The sequence below is a fragment of the Chrysochloris asiatica genome, unplaced genomic scaffold, assembly GCF_000296735.1.
Source record: "Chrysochloris asiatica unplaced genomic scaffold, ChrAsi1.0 scaffold00024, whole genome shotgun sequence".
NCBI lineage: Eukaryota > Metazoa > Chordata > Mammalia > Afrosoricida > Chrysochloridae > Chrysochloris > Chrysochloris asiatica.
The window spans coordinates 12,780,994-12,797,241 of NW_006408542.1; the positions used below are offsets into that span (position 1 = coordinate 12,780,994).

The 16,248-nt window shown below is 37.7% G+C and overlaps 1 protein-coding gene across 1 annotated transcript in view; it reads left to right on the forward strand.

The window, feature by feature from the left end:
* The window catches only part of EML4 (echinoderm microtubule associated protein like 4), a 241,702-nt gene that overhangs the window by 128,247 nt on the left and 97,207 nt on the right, over positions 1 to 16,248 (forward strand). Inside the window, exon 3 of the mRNA XM_006839462.1 lies at positions 12,512 to 12,641. Coding sequence (XP_006839525.1) covers positions 12,512 to 12,641 — 130 coding nt within the window. The remainder of the gene's footprint in view (positions 1 to 12,511; positions 12,642 to 16,248) is intronic.

The following is a 16,248-nucleotide window of genomic DNA, read 5'->3' on the forward strand; positions in this document are numbered from 1 at the left end:
AGTCACCAGTAATGAGCAATACATCTTGATTGCATGTTTGATCGATTTCAGATTGAAGAAGTTGGTAGAATTCTTCCATTCTTTCCTCACTGGCTTTAGTGGTTGGTGTGTAAATTTGAATAATAGTAGTATTAACTGGGCTTCCCTGTAGGCGTATGGATATTATCTTATCACATACAGCATTGTACCTCATGACTGATCTTGATAGGTTCTTTTAGACAATGAATACAACACCATACCTCTTTAATTTGTCATTTCTGGCATTGTAAACCATGTGGTCATCAGATTCAAAATGGACAATACCAGTCCATTTCAACTCACTAATCCCTAAGATATCAATGTTTATGCATTCCATTTCATTTTTGACATCGTCTAGTTTTCCCTGATTCATACTTCTTACATTCCATGTTCCAATTTTCAGTGGATGATTACAGCTGTTTCTCTTCTTTTTGAGTTGTGTCCCATCACCACATGAAGGTCCTGCGGGCTTTTCTGCCACTGGCTTTACTCCATTCCTGTCATCACAGTCAACTCTACTTTGAGGAGGCAGCTCTTCCCCGGTTGCATTTTAAGAGCCTTCCAACCTGAGAGGCTTGTTTTCTGGCACTATATCTGACAGTGTTTCTGTGCTATTCATAAGGTTTTCAGTGACTAAATATTCGGAGTTGGTTTGTCACTCATTCTTCCTAGTCTGTCTTTGTCTGGAAGCTCATCTGAAACCTGTCCACCATGGGGTACCCTGCTGGTATTTAAAATATCGGTGTCCTAACTTTCAGAATCACAGCAACTGACAAGCTACCGCAGTACGACAAACTGACAGAGGAGTGGTGGTTTGGGTAGGTCGTGTTTTTCTAAAAATTTATCCAACTCTTCTAAGTTTTCAAATTTGTTGGAGTACAACTTTTCATAGTATTGTGTTGTTATACTTTAGATTTCCTTTGTGACATCACCCATGTGATTTTTAATGCGTGTTTTTTGTGTCTTCTTTCTCTTTTGTTAGGTTTGCAGTGATCTGTCAATTTCGTTAATGCTTTCAAAGAACCTGTTTCTTGTCCTTTTGATTCTTTATATAGTTTTTGTTTTCTAACTCATTTATTTCTGCTCTAATCTTTATTATTTCTTTTCTTTTGGTGGCTGTAGGTTCCCTATGTTGGTCTTTTTCTAATTGTTGTAGATGCTGTGTTAATGTGTTAATTTTGGTTCTTTCTTGTTTTTGTATGTGTGCATTTATTGCAATAAATTGTCCTCCAGCATCCTTTTCACCGTGTCCCAAAGATTTTGGTATGTTGTATTTTCATTCTCGTTTGTTTCTAGGAACTTTGTGAGTTCCCGTTTTATTTCTTCTACTACCCAGTCGCTTTTCAGCAGTGTGTTACTCAGTTTCCATGTATTTGGCTTTATTTCCTTGATCTCCCTATTGTTGATTTCTAATTTGATAACATTTATCTGAGAAGATGCTTTGTAGTGTTTTGATATTTGTAAATTTATAGAGATTTGTGTCATGGCCAAATACATGGTCTATTCTTGAGAATGTTCCATATGCACTGAGAAAGAATGTGTAATGTGCTGTTATTGGGTTGAATGCGCTGTATGCATCTATGAGGCCCAGTTGGCTGATTGTGTTGTTTAGTTTTTCAGTGTTTTTGTCAAGTTTTCTTCTGGTTCTATCCATATTTTGAAAGCGATATATTAAAATCACCCACTATTTTTGTAAATTCGTGTATTTCTTTCTTCAAATCTATCAGAGTTTGCTTTATATATTTTGGAGCTCTTTCATGGGAAGCATAGGTATTTATTATGATTATGTCATCTTGGCCAGTTGTCCCTTTAATCATGAGATAATGTCCATCTTTATTATGCTGGGTTTTGCCTTAAAGTGTACTTTTTTTTTTTTTTTGACTGATTGGATTAAAGTGTACTTTATCAGATTAGTATTGTCACTCCTGTTCATTTTTTATCGCAATTAGCTTGGTGTAAATTTTTTTCTATTCTTTAACTTTTAATATGTTTTTGTCTCTGTGTGTAAGCTTTGTCTCTTACAGGCAACATATTGAAGGATCTTGTTTTCTTATCCATTCTGCTGCCCTCAGTCTCTTAACTGGTGCATTTAATCCATTTACCTTCAGTGTAATTATCGGTAGATATGGATTAATTGCTGCCATTATGTTTGTTTGTTTTGTGGTGTTGCTTCTTTCTTTATTCAATGTGTCTTCCTGTGCTAAGCTCATGCTTTTTGTCTTCTTTCTTGTGAGTTTCCTCATAGTTTTAATGTTTCCGTGTACTTGGATTTTCATTTTCTTGGTATGTTGTGAAGTGTTAATTTTCTTTGAGGTTACCTTGTATTCCATTATCTTTCCCCTCCATTTAGTGCACTCTATTTTATCCTGTAATCTACCTGACCTTCTCACCATGTGGATCGCTGTTCCTATGTGTTTACCTTCTTTCACATTGTAATTGTTTTGATCATACTTCTGGGAGGTGCTGCCACTTATGTCAATATCTGGTTGTTGTGTGTTTTTGTTGGTGATCAGTCCACAGAACTCCCTTCAGGATGTTTTGTAGCACAGGATTGGCTTTGACAAAATCCGTTAGCTTCCGTTTATCTTGGAATGCTTTGATGACACTGTTGTATTTGATTGATAGATTTGCAGGGTAAAGGATTTTTGATTGATAGTTTTTTCTTTCAGCGTTTTATGTATGTATCCCCATTGCCTTCTTGCTTGCATGGTTTCTGCTGAGAGATCTGAGCTTAATCTGATTTGCATGCCTTTGTATGAAACGCTTCTCTTTTTCCTCGCTGTTTTCAGGATTCTCTCCTTATCTTTGATTTTTGGAGAGTTTGATTATTATATGTCTCAATGATTTTCTTCTGGGGTCTATCTTTCCTTGGGTTTGTTGAGCTTCTTGAATGTTTATCTTTTCAGTTTGTAGGTTGTTAGAAAAATTTTCTTCCAGCAGGTCTTCAACTATTTCCTCTGTGGACTTGTGTGATTCTTTTTGTTCTGGAATGCCGATAATTCTTGTTATTGGTCTTCATGTTTTTCAACATGAATCTTAGACCTTCTTCGGAATTTTTTATCCTTTTTCTCTGCTTGTTCTTCTATCTTTGTGGTATTGCAATGTTTGTATTCCAGCTCACTAGTTCTGCCTTCCATCTCTTCTATTCGACTTCTTTGCCCTTTCGGTGTATTGGCTATTTTTGTTATTTTATTATTGATCATTTGGACCTCTTTTTATAAGTTTTGAATTGGTTCCAATGCTGTAATTATCTTATTTGATTGTTCCTGTAGCACTTTCCTGACTTGCCCCTTATTTTTCTCACACTCCTCTTTAAAATGTTTTGAGACATTTTTAAATCATTTTTCTGAATTCCTTCTCGGGCATTTCCAACACCTGCCCTCCTTCCAGAATATAGTCCCGGTCTGCCTCTAGGTCACTTTTCTTAGACATTTTATCATGTTTCTGGACATGTGCTGATATATGTCATTTGCTTTTGGACATGTTTAGCGTTTACCTTTGGCCTTAATACTTAATTGAGTGAGTACTTGGGTATTTTTTATGCTTTCTGAATGCTTCCACGTAAATGTGATCAGGATGTGGACTTCCCTTTTCACTCTTCTTATTGCTTAACTCAGAGAAATTTTCACAGGTGTTATGTGCCTCCCTCGTATATGGTAGTTGGTATTGGTTCTTGCCTGTATTTTGGTGTTTTATAGAGTGTGTTTGTAGCTGGACTGTATGGCAACAGTTGTTGTTGCTTCTTCGGTAATATAGGGAGAGAAAGAGGCCCCCAAAGGTAAAAGGAGTAACATAAAACAGCAAAGCAGCAACCGCAAAAAAATAAGAAACAAAAATCACGAAAAAACAACAACAACAAATAAAACCAGATTGGATACTGTAGTCTATAATCACAGTAAAGGGAGAGAAGAAAAGAAAAGAAATCTGTAGTCCAATATGAGTATGATTTTAATGTCCTCTTTCAGCTTCTTGCCTTCAAGGCTGCCTGATAAATTTCAAGATGCCACTGTTGGTTGCTGAGCTGTACCTCAAATTTTAATTTTCGTCCTATTTTGTTTTTCAACTCTCTTTCCCGCTCCACACCGCTAGTTCTTACCTTTACCGTATTAAAAAGCAATTCAGCACCGGCTCTTGGGCTGCCTATTACTTTAAATTGTGAGCATCTGTGCGCATGTGTGGCAGAAAAACCCACTAGTGTTGGTGGTGGGGGTGTCATCTTGCTTAAGTACCCCCTCTAGTCACCAGAAAGGAGGTGCGCATACAGTGAGGGACCAATGAACAGATACAAAAAAGATCAGAACAAAGCTGCTAACTTTTTAAATACTGCCATCTATGTGGTTCAGGGTTTTGGAGTTATGCTATGAACCCTCTTTTCCTGGTAGTCACCTCTACCTAGCCACCATCAAGCCCCACCTCCCATCATCCCTCCCATTTTTTATGTCCTGGTGTGACTGTGGGACAAACACTGGACTGCTAAGCACAAGGTCAGTGGTTCAAACTCAACAGTTGCTCCTTGGAAGCCCTATACAGGGATGCTGTGAATTGGAATCACAGCCTTGGCCCTTAAGATACTATAGTGGTAAGATGTAAGGAAGCCTCCTAGGTGAAATGGAGATGATGAAAATCTTGGGAAGAAGTTGATTATGCTGTTTTAGAGTTCAGAAAATCAACAGGAAATATTAGGCAAAGTTACTTATATATTGTCTTCCTGGAGATGAACTGCTCACAAGACGATGATTAGCGTCACGCTACATTTTTAGTACATAACACAAAACAGTTGAACTCACGCAGTGGCAGCAGGAAATACAATCCACAGATAAAATACGCATTTCAAAGCTGTGTTGTTCAGGTGTAGGTTGTATAAGCAGTTGTCTGTCTCTATTTTGTATTACTTTGTTTTCTGTCTTTCTGTTTTACCAGCCTGTGTCTTTTGCCCAGAGTCATGGTGTGGCACTGCCTGTTAATGCGCTGAACTGCATGGGTGGAGTGAACCAATAGTTCATCTGTTAAGGCTCACTAGCCACTCCTCAGAAGCTCTGTACAGGGCTGTTATGAGTTGGAACTGACTTGGCGGCACTTACCAACAGCAGCAAATCATTTGCTCACTTAATTTTCATTTCATTCATTCAAATGGAAGAAACAACATGGGTCTTACATGGAAAATACAGGTGTCTTGCTCTCATTTAGCTTTCATTCACACATTTGCTATATTGGATTGTTGTTGTGAAGAGCCACAGAGTTGATTCCAACATTTAGCAACCCACTCTGGTGTCCTGGTGTGGTGTTGTGAGCTGATGTATCAGATTGCAAAGCCGTTTGAACTGATGGTTCAAGCTCACTAGCTGCTCCTTAGAAACCCTATACAGGGTCGCTATGGGTTGGAATCAACTCAACAGCACTTAACAACAACAGCAATAATAGAGTTTTTGAGACTGTAAATCTTTGCTGGAGCAAAAAGCGTCAACCTTCTCCTACAGAGTGACTGGTGTGCTGTAACATCAAGTTTATGACAGATTCCTAGTTCAGCACTTATCCTATAGAGCCACCACCCTCCCATTAAATAAAATAAGTTTCATTAAAATTTTCTTGGATTCAGTAGATAATTTTCACTGAAAATTACTGAAATAGATAGGGTACTGTATAGATAATTATTTTTATAACTTTGATCTTACAGTTTCTTCTGTTACTATTTTTAGTCACTATTTCATAGACCTTCTTTGTCTTGTGGTTAACAACTTCTCTTTGTTTGTATTTAACAGCTTCTTTTCTGAGCCAAGAGATAAAGTTGTACTGCTCAGTCTAAAGTCATATAAACTGTTTTCATAAGTAATTGACAAATGATGTGAGTTTTAGTTACTGGCATACGCTGTTTAAAAAGAAATTTTATAAGCCCACTGAGTAGCCTTCTGCAGCAATATATGTTACTGTCTTTTTGTATGGAAACAGTAAATTATTCAGACAGGGATAAATGATTAGCATAATGTAAATCCATTATAAGTTTTATCGAAAGACTTTTAAGTAAAGCCTGTATTGTTTATCTATAAAAGCCTAAGTTTGTACTGTATAGCATTTTATTTTTCCACTTTATTTCTGTTCCATGATAACTTAGAATGTGTTAGGGAAATATTTTTCCATTTCTTGTAACAATTTTTATTATTGAATTTTAGTTAACATTTAAAGTTCATTTATCTGCTGAATCTTGTCCTCTCTCAGTACTTATTTGGTTTTTCTTCATGTATGTATGTTGTTATGTGCCATCGAGTTGGTTCTGATCCATAGTAGCCCTGTAATATGTTTCTAAGGAGTGACTGGTGAGCTTGAACCACTGACTTTGCTGTTCAAAGCGACTTTTGCATTCCAGCTCATTAACCTATAATGCCATATGAGAACTCCCATCTTCATGTGCAGTATCACCAAATTGTCTTCCTATATGTAATTTCTACCTTTCATAGTATTCTTATTTTAAAAGAGAAGTTTCAAAGAAAGTTTCAAGCAATTATATAGTGTTCCTTTTATGTGCTTTTTGGTTCTGTTATTTAAAAATTATATTTCAATTTGTCATTGCTATTAATGTCTTCCAGATAGTACATGCTTAAAAAAATTAATACTTAAGTGCTAGTCGTCTGTAACTCTGCACATCCCACTTTAAGTGTTGTCGCTGTTGTGTGTATCTCTGTTATTATTGGGGGTGAGTTATTTTGTTGTTAAAGTGCTATCGAGCTGAGTCTGCCCATAAAGACCCTATGTAGAGTTTACGAGGAGTGACTCTTAAGCTCGAACCACCGACCTTGCAGCTCAAACCGACTTTGCAGTCCAGTGCATTAACCCACAGTGCCAAAAGTAGTATCTTTCATTAAGTTTATTGTAGAAACTCAAAGACAGTAATTTCAGGTTGCACCAATATTTCTTTAAACCCACAGTGCCACCACAGCTCCTAACCTACATTGCCTTAACCCAAAAAGGTTGCAGTATCGGAAAAAGGTGCTGTTATGTGCTCTGGAGTTGGTTCTGATGTTTAGCAGCTGGTGGATTTGAACTGCCAGCTTTGTGGTTCCCAGTCTGGTTCTTATCCTACAGAGCCACACCAGGAGGGTTAGGTGGTGATGGTGGCTATATGCCATGCAGTCTGTCCCATATAGGGTTTCTGAGGCTGTAAATCTTCATGGGAGCAGAAAGCCTCATCTTTCTCCTGTGGTACAGCTGGTAGTTTCTAACTTCTGACCTTGAGGTTAGCAACCTGGCTTGTAACTACTGTGCTGTCAGAGCTCCTTAGGAGGATTAGAGGGGAGATTAAAAGGGTGTATTATTTAGAATATACAGAGAGTTTACAGAATCCTAGAACAAAAAGACAACGAATCTTCTAGAAAGAGCTGGTTCATGGAAATAGAAATTTCTCAAGCATATGTCTGTCTCTTTCTTATTTTGTATTACTTTATTTATTTATTTATTTTCTTTCTGTATTATCTTATTCTTCTGTCTTAAGGGAAATGAGCCAGACTAACTGGATGCCACTGAATCACATATTCCCAAAGGAAAGACTCTAATTAATCTAGTTTGGCTCAAGTGTCCACCCATGAGCCAATGAATCAGTTATGGTTTGGCAGGGCTATGTGTATCCAGTCATGGGATCAGTTCTCACAGAAGGAACGGATACTGTATCAGCTGAATACACACTATCCTATGTAAATGTGTCAATCAGAAAATGAAGAATAATCAAATCATGATAATGTAATAATCTAAAAAATATTTTGGCAAGAAAGTGAATAGATTTGGTTGTTAGTGGTACTTTTGTATAACAAAAAGTTTTTAAAACTCATACAGAAACAAAAAAATAGCTGTTTCAGCAAAAGCATAATTTGGAAAGGTATCCACTCTAGTTTTTATTTTATTATTATTATTCCATATTTGATCCTAACCTCAAAATCGTTTTTCCCGTAGCAAAAAAGTTATGCTTTATTTTGAAGGCACTTTAGCACGAATAAATTTATTACTCAGGAAACTTGTTTGCAGCCATCCAGTGATGACAGAGACAGGTTTAACCACATCTGGTTTGGAATAGGAATGGGAGTAACAATATTTTTTTACTTACCCCCTGTATTAAGTGTACAACATAATAAGCTTCTCTCATACCTTTCAGAACTTATCTCCCTTTTTTGTTGTTGCCTGCTCTGAGAATTTCCATCTTCTTGTTTAGCAGATGGTGGGAAGAGTAGTATGAGTCTCGATGGTCTCGTGTGTCTGTACTGTGTAAGCAGCCTGGTTTTATAACTGCCGCTGTAGAAAGATTTTGGAGTCAGCACATCTTTTTAACTTTTCTCTTGCAAAGCGCTAGAATTGGTAGGTGTACTGGACTGGTGTGGATCTAATTTTATTTGCTTTACATTTGGACTTCTCAAGATTTAATAGGACAGCAAGGTTTTATAGTTAAAAGCATGTGAAAACTACTCTAGTGCAGAGGGTGGGAGGTTTTAGTTTTGTTACTTTCAACACAGTGTGTTTCTTTACTTCAGCTTTTCTTGTACTAGGAATATTTTGAAAATGTACTAGAAAGGATCTTGCTTACTTAGAAACTCCTTGTCTTAAAACGGTACTTTTCAGTTACCTCTACTTTGATATTACAGAAATGAGTAAAAGATTGTTGTTGTTATTGTTGCTAAGTGTCATCAAGTTGGTTCCGACCCATAGCCACCCGTTATAGGGTTTCCCAGGAGTGACTGGTGAATTTGAACCACCGACCTTGCAATGTAGCCGGTCCAGCGCATTAACCCACAGTGTCACGTATGCCTTAAATGCAGTGCTGACTTTGATCCGGAATCATCTGAGCTGTGTTTCAGACTTGACTCCACCGGTTCTTAGTTATATGACTTCAGGAATTACTTAACCTCTCTGTGCCTCCTAAATTTCCTCACCTTTTAAGCGGGCCTCCTCATTAAAGTTGCTATGAGATGTATATCTGATAATGTATGCAAATTACTTAAACAGTGTCCCGTACATAGAAAAATATGTGATTCTGACTCAAGACATGATTCTAACTTATGTTATTGTTAAGTGCTGTTAAGTCATTTCTGACTCATGGTGACCCCAGATAGGGTTTCTGAGGTTGTAAATCTTTATGAGAGCAAAAAGCCTCATCTTTCTTCAGTGAAGCAAATAGTGTATTTGAACCGCCGATTTGTGGCAGCCCAACACCTAAATCACACCCCCATCAGGGATCCTCAAATAGAAGTACTCGGTGAATATTAGGTATTATTACTATATATTACTCTCAGTAACTGGATGAATCCTGGCTTGTAAAGGCTCCCCAGTTTATTTTAATATCCAGCCAGGATTGCAAACTTCTGATTTAGATGATGGTAGTCCAGAGCCCTGGTGTGGCGCTGTGGGTTAATGCATCAGACTGCAAAGCCGTTTGAACTGCAAGGTCGGCAGTTCAAGCTCACCAGCTGCTCCTCGGAAACACTATATAGGGTCGCTATGGGTCGGAATTGACTCAACGGCACTTAACAACAACAATCTGTAGTCACAGTAATTTAAATACCCAAAATATATAAAGAACTCCTGTAAATCGATAACAAGAAGACCATCGACTGTGCAAAGGCTTTCGACTGTGTAGATTATGGTAAAGTATGGATAACATTGGAGTCCTGCTGTGGCACTGTGGGTTAATGCTCCAGAATACAAAGCTGTTTGAACTGCAAGGTTGGCGGTTTAAGCTCACCAGCTGCTCCTCGGAAACCCTGTGCCAGGGTCGCTGTGGGTTGGAACCGACTCAACGGCACATAACAACAACAACAACAACCTGGATAACATTGCAAAGAATGGATATTCCAGAACACTTCATTGTGCTCATGAGGAACTTGCACATAGACAAAGAAACACTTATTAGAGCAGAACAAGGGGATATTGAATGGTTTAAAATCAGGAAAGGTGTTTCTGGGTTGTAGTCTCTCACCATATTTATTACTTAATCTGTATACTAAGTAAATAATCCCAGGAGCTGGATTATATGAAGAAGAAGGTGGCATCAGGATCAGAGAAGACTTGTTAGCAAGCTGAAATATGCAGATAGATGATACAATCTTGCTTGCTGTAAGTGAAAAGGACTTAAAATACTTACTGGTGAAGATCATAGATGACACACCCTTCAGTATGTATTGCACCTCAATGTAAAGAAAACAAAAATCTTCACAACTGGGTCTAGAAATAACATGGAAGCAGAAATCAAGAAGTTAGGCAACGTATTTCATTAGACAAATCTGCACGAGATCTCTTTGAAGGGTTAAATAGCAAAACTGTCCCTTTAAGGGCTGAGGTACGCCTGACTCACACCATGGTAGTTACAATCTCTTCTCATGCAAGTGAAAGTTTTGGACAATGAATGAGGAAACCCATAGAAGAATCGATGCATTTGAATATGGTGGAGAAGAATACTAAAGTATTCTAGAATGCTAGAAGGACAAACAGATCTGTCTGGAAGGAAATAACAACCACAGTGTTCCTTAGAAATGGATGGCACAGCTTCATCTCTCATATTTGGACATATTATCAGGAGGGATCATTCCATGGAGAAGGACATCATGCTTGGTAAAGGGCTGGTGAAAAAGTGGAAAACGGTCAGTGAGATGGATTGATACCGTGGCAGCAGAAATAGGCTCAACTGTAACAACAGTTGGAAGGATGGTGCAGGACTGGGTGATATTTATTTTTGTTGTGCATAGTGTCTCTGTGAGTCGGAATTGACTCACCGGAGCCTAAGAGCAACAACAACACCCAAATAAAAAATGGGCAAGGAACTTGAATAGACCTTTTCCCCAAAAAGGGTATAAACATATGGGCAGTCAGAGCATTAAATAGCTTTTAATGCCTTAAGTCATTAACCAGTTCTTGTTGAGTCAACTCTATGTTGGTAATGCTCCTATAGGGTTTTCAGTGGCTGATTTTTCTGAAGTAATTTGCCAGGCCTTTCTTACAGGGATCTTCTGGGTGGACTCAAACTTACAACTTTTTGGTTAGTAGTAAAGTGTAATAACTTTTGGCACCACTGAGAGTCTCCGCTGTTGTTAAGTGCTGTGGAGTTGATTCTGACTCATAGCAACCCTGTATAGGGTCAAGGCTTTTAAAGTTTTGTAGGTGCAGAAAGCTTCATCTTTCTCCCACAGAGTAGCTAACGGGCTCAAACCGCAGACCTTGTGATTCACAGTCCACTGCTTATCGTATGGAACCAGCACACTCATTAGTGATAAGAAACATAAATCAAAAACCTTATATAAGGAGTTGTGTATTGTAAGATTCCAGTTACATGAACTATCCAAAAGAACTATCCAAAATCGACAAACCTATAGAAACATAAAACAGCTTAGTGGTTGCCACAGACCTGGGTAACAGGAAATAGTGACTGCTTAATGGGTATAGGGTTTCTGTCTGGAGTTAGTATAAGTATTGTAGGTATGGTGGAGATTACACAACATTGCGAATGTAATAAATGATATGAAATTGCGTATTTTAATTGATAAATATGAGTATTTCAACACAATTTTAAGAAAAAGACACCTGTTTGTACAAGGTGCAATAATGTCTTTGACTGACTGGAACTAGATTCGATAACTAATAGTATTAGTACAGTATTTGAACATTTTCATGGGAAATTTGAAAAAATAAACGTAGCAGGTATTCTCTTTCTACTCTTCTGCATCATTAGGTCTGAGATATGGTCTAAGAATCACTATATAAAGAAGCACGTAGGTGGTTATACAAGTGGCCCAATGTCTAATGTCACCATGTTTGGAATACTCTAGGGTGCCAAAGATTTTAGTTAACTCCTATATATGTTGTTGTTAATTGCCATCAAAGTGGTTTCAACCCATAGCAACACTGTATAGGGTTTCTGAGGAGTGACTGGTGAACTTGAACTGCCGACCTCGCAGTTCAAATGGCTTTGCAGTCTGATGCATTAACCCTAAGCACCACATAATCGTTGGACTTGTGTGAATAATAGCAAAGTAACATGAGTTGACCAAATCTAAAAGTTAGATTTTGCTTGTGTGTACATGTGAGGAAGCTGGGCACAAAAGTTTTAAAGTATTCACTATTCCCAAATCTTAAACTGAAAATGAACCTTAATAGATAATGGCTGTCTGCTGACTGAGTTTTACTGGCACACCAGCATACTCACTAAACTGTTAATCTAACTCTTACACTATGTAACTCAAGAAATCAGAGATTACTAAATATAGCTATATTTTTATATAGGAAAAAACTCTAGGATCTAAAATGAATGGTTTCAGGGATATACACTTCATAGCTTCAGTAGTACCTGAGTTATTTTTGAAGATCCATGATGTATGACTTCTCTAAAGTTCTATGTTTTAGTACGATTAAATCTTGAAACAATAATATTGTATGCTGCATGCTAGTGTGACTTACTTTCAACACTTTAGTCTTTGAGGAACATTTTGAAGTTTGATACAATATCTTTTTTTCTTAACCTCTTTAGGCCAGCCAAACCTTCGAGAAGCTATTTCTATGTCCTGTATAACCAATGGCAGTGGTGGAAACCGAAAATCTAGTCATACCAGCTCTGTCTCAATTGCAAGAAAAGAAACTTTTTCATCTGCTGCTAAAAGGTACCTATTTGTCAGGGATAAAAAAGATATCATTGCAAAATTGTATAAGTTGAGTAAATCAGTCTGCTTTTGAAAAGAATATGAAATAGAGCTGAATGGAATCCAAGTGAGTCTGCCCTTTGAATTTTTAAACTCTAAATGTAGAGATAACCAAACTGTACTCTTTATGTTTGTATTCATTGTATTCTATCGACTGTGTGGGGGAGGTTTTGATTCTAAGTAAAAGAAAGTGATTTCATTTCATTTTTTAAAATTATTTCTTAAAGAAATTATTTATGAGATAAAGATTGTTGTATTCAGTGAACTTATATAAGTGAATGTTTGCATTTCTAGTGATATATTTGACATAGTATATCAACTCTTCTATGGAGTCCTGGTGTGGCGCTGTGGGTTAATGCGCTAGACTGCAAAGTCGATTTGAACAGCAAGGTTCAAGCTCACCAGCTTCTCTTTGGAAACCCCTATACAGGATTGCTATGGGTCAGAACCGACTCCGAGACACTTAGCAACAACATGATTCATTTAGGAGTCCTAGTGTGCTACTGTAGGATAAGCATTTGTTAAGGTCAGTTTGAACCGCAAGGTCGGCAGTTCAAACTCACCAGCCACTCCTTGGAAACTCTGTCTAGGGTTGCTGTGTGTCAGAACCAACTCGATGGCATTCAACAGCAACAGTGACCCAGTTATTTTCTCTTTTTACTTTTATGTTGGTATCATCTGTTTCTTTTAATGGAAGGCATACTGCATCCAGAAGCACTTCTGAAATGTTCCTGTGAAATAGAGATTTTGATTCATGTTATGTGAGACATATCTGTCTCTCTAGGCTCCACATCACCTTCTAGCTCCCTGGGCAGGGAGTGCCTGAAAATGTAGTAATCATTTGTACATAAAATCTTAACGAGAAAGGCAACTTCCAGCTAACTCACAGGAACCTGGTAACCAACTTACAAGACATATCTCCCAATAAAAAAGCCAACAGGGATGGAAGTTTAACAAAACCACACTTCCAGGATGCATTAACCCTGCTGTAAAAACAGTAATTTGCAGCAAATGCCCATTTTATTCTGTTTGACAGGGTTATATAGGTCTGCTCCTATGGCTGCATGCACTGTCAGTGGGAAAGCAGCTGCCCAGTAAGCATCACAGATGGAAAATTTAGGTGGGCACTATGTGTTTTGCTGGTCATGAAAGGGTTAAGAGAGAATTTAGAATTGTCTAATTTGTTGCTGTTAAAGTGTCATCGACTGGGTTCTAACTCATAATGATCCTGTTAAAGTGCCATCAAGTGGGTTCTAACTTATAATGATGCTGTTAGGATTTCGTAGGAGTCCTGGTGTGGTGCTGGAGGATGAGCACTAGACTGCTAACCACAAGGTTAGCGGTTCAAACCCACCAGCCACTCCTTGGAAATGCTATACAGGGTTGCTATGAGTCAGAACCAACTCAGCAGCACTAATGAACAACATAGGGTTTCCTAGAAGTAGCTGATGGGTTTGAACCGCTGACCTTATAGTTAGCTTTGTTGTTGCTGTTAAGTACCCTTGGGTCAGTTCCAACTCATAGCAACCCTGTATAGGATTTCCAAGGAGTTTGTGCTGGGTTTGAACTGCTGACCTTGTGGTCCAAACTGACCTTGAGGTGCAGTAGTTGTATCCTACAGTACTACACCAGGACTATCTGCATTAATGGGAGAGTAAATGCTATACTTCCTTCCTTATTCTTTAGCCATTACTTATGAAATCAGTGGTACTGTGTTTTGAATGTGTTTGTATTTGGGTATGCTGTGCAGGGAGGCAGTGGACGTATTGTAAAACAAATTTCAGTAGATTATAGATTTGAATTCTATAGGTTTGCTTGAACTAATTAATTTGGTCTGTTTGATTAAGATTATTTACAGGCTTTTCCCCGTTTTGTACAGTTCCTAGCAGATCATCTCATACAGAGCTTTCAGAGGTGATAAGATACCAACAATTGCTTAACAATTGCTCTCTTCAATTAATGAGGGTAAATCTTAATAGAATAATAGTTAACAATTTACTGATGGGAAAATAGTTAACTAAATAAACTAATGTCAGTGACTGAATTATATTCTTCAGTGTGAATTTAAATACTTAAGCAAACAAACAGTTGACTACAGGAACACTGGGGAAAGAAATTCAGGTATTTAAAAAATCTATTCTAGAATTCAGTTTTTGAAGTTATTGTCATCATTTTAAATGAACTTTTATGTTCTATCCAGTAATGGCCCAGATTGCACCTATTACATAAATAGTTGTTCAGTGATCTGTATTATGCACAGTCTAAAACTAGCAAATATCTAAGACCAACTGAGTGTGTTATTTTATGACATAGGAATTTTGTTTTCTGCTTTTAAACAGCCCAACATGAAATCTCTTCTGGTTCTACTGGGCCTATATAAAATTGTTGTTGTTTGTTATTAAATGCCATCAAGTCCATTCCAACTCATAGTGACCTAGTACAGGGTTTCCAAGGAGTGACTGACTGGTAGGTTTGAGCCTCTGACCTTGTGGTTTGAAGTCTAGTGCGGATCCTATCGTGCCACACCAGGAGTCCATAAAACTAGTGGCCTTTAGTTTGGAATAGTTGAAATGTCAGTAAGAATAAAAGTAACTTCTCAGTATTTTTATTTCAAGTAAATACAATGTTTTGAAGACAGAATCATATTTCTTAGCATATTTTTAAGTAAGATTAAACATGAAATAACCAAGGACTAGTCTGGAGTCCTAAAGTGTCAGAACCAGATCAGAGTAAGACATGTCACACTCAAGATTGTATTACAACATTTTTAGCTATTATAATGAAATAGTTAAAATATACGAGGGTGAGAAAAAAATTATCCGTATTCTGGCTGTAGAATTTATTTTTAAAAACTTCTAGAAAAGACAAAGACATCATTTTTCACCATAATCTCCTTGCTTTTTAATACATCGTGTCCATCTCTCAGCAAGCTTTCGTGTTCCTGTAAAAAAAATTTTAGGCTGAGCTGGGAACCACAAGTGCACCGTTGTCTTCACTTCTTTGTGAGAGGTGTATCTTGGTCCTCAAAGTGCTGCTTTCAGGGGACCAAACTGGTGAAACTGCTATATGGAACAAGATCTGAACTATAGGGGGAGGATGCTTTAACATCTCTAACAAAGTTTTTGCAGAATGTCAGCAGTGTAGGTAGAGGTGTGTGGACGTACATTGTCATGCAAGATCACAGCACCTTTTGGATACCAGTCCTCTGAGATTCATCCAAAGTTTAGACTTCAGCTCTTCAGTGAGCATCTCACTGTAATGAGCACTGGTGATTGTTGAACCTCTTTCCTGTGAGTGTTCCAGTACTGGCCCTTGAGAATCCCAGAAAACTGTCAGCATCAATTTTGCAGCTTATGGTTGGCTTTTGAACTTTTTCTTGGTCGATGGTTGAAGATGTAACATACTCTCCCATATCTCATCACTAGTAAGATGCTTTTACCTTCCGTTGAGTATCGTTCTGAATTTTGTTTGCAGATGCCCAATCATTTCTTTCTGTTCATGCTCTTCCATGAGTTGTTTTGGTACCCATTTCTCACAAACTTTTTAAAACCCAAGTCTGAGTGGATTA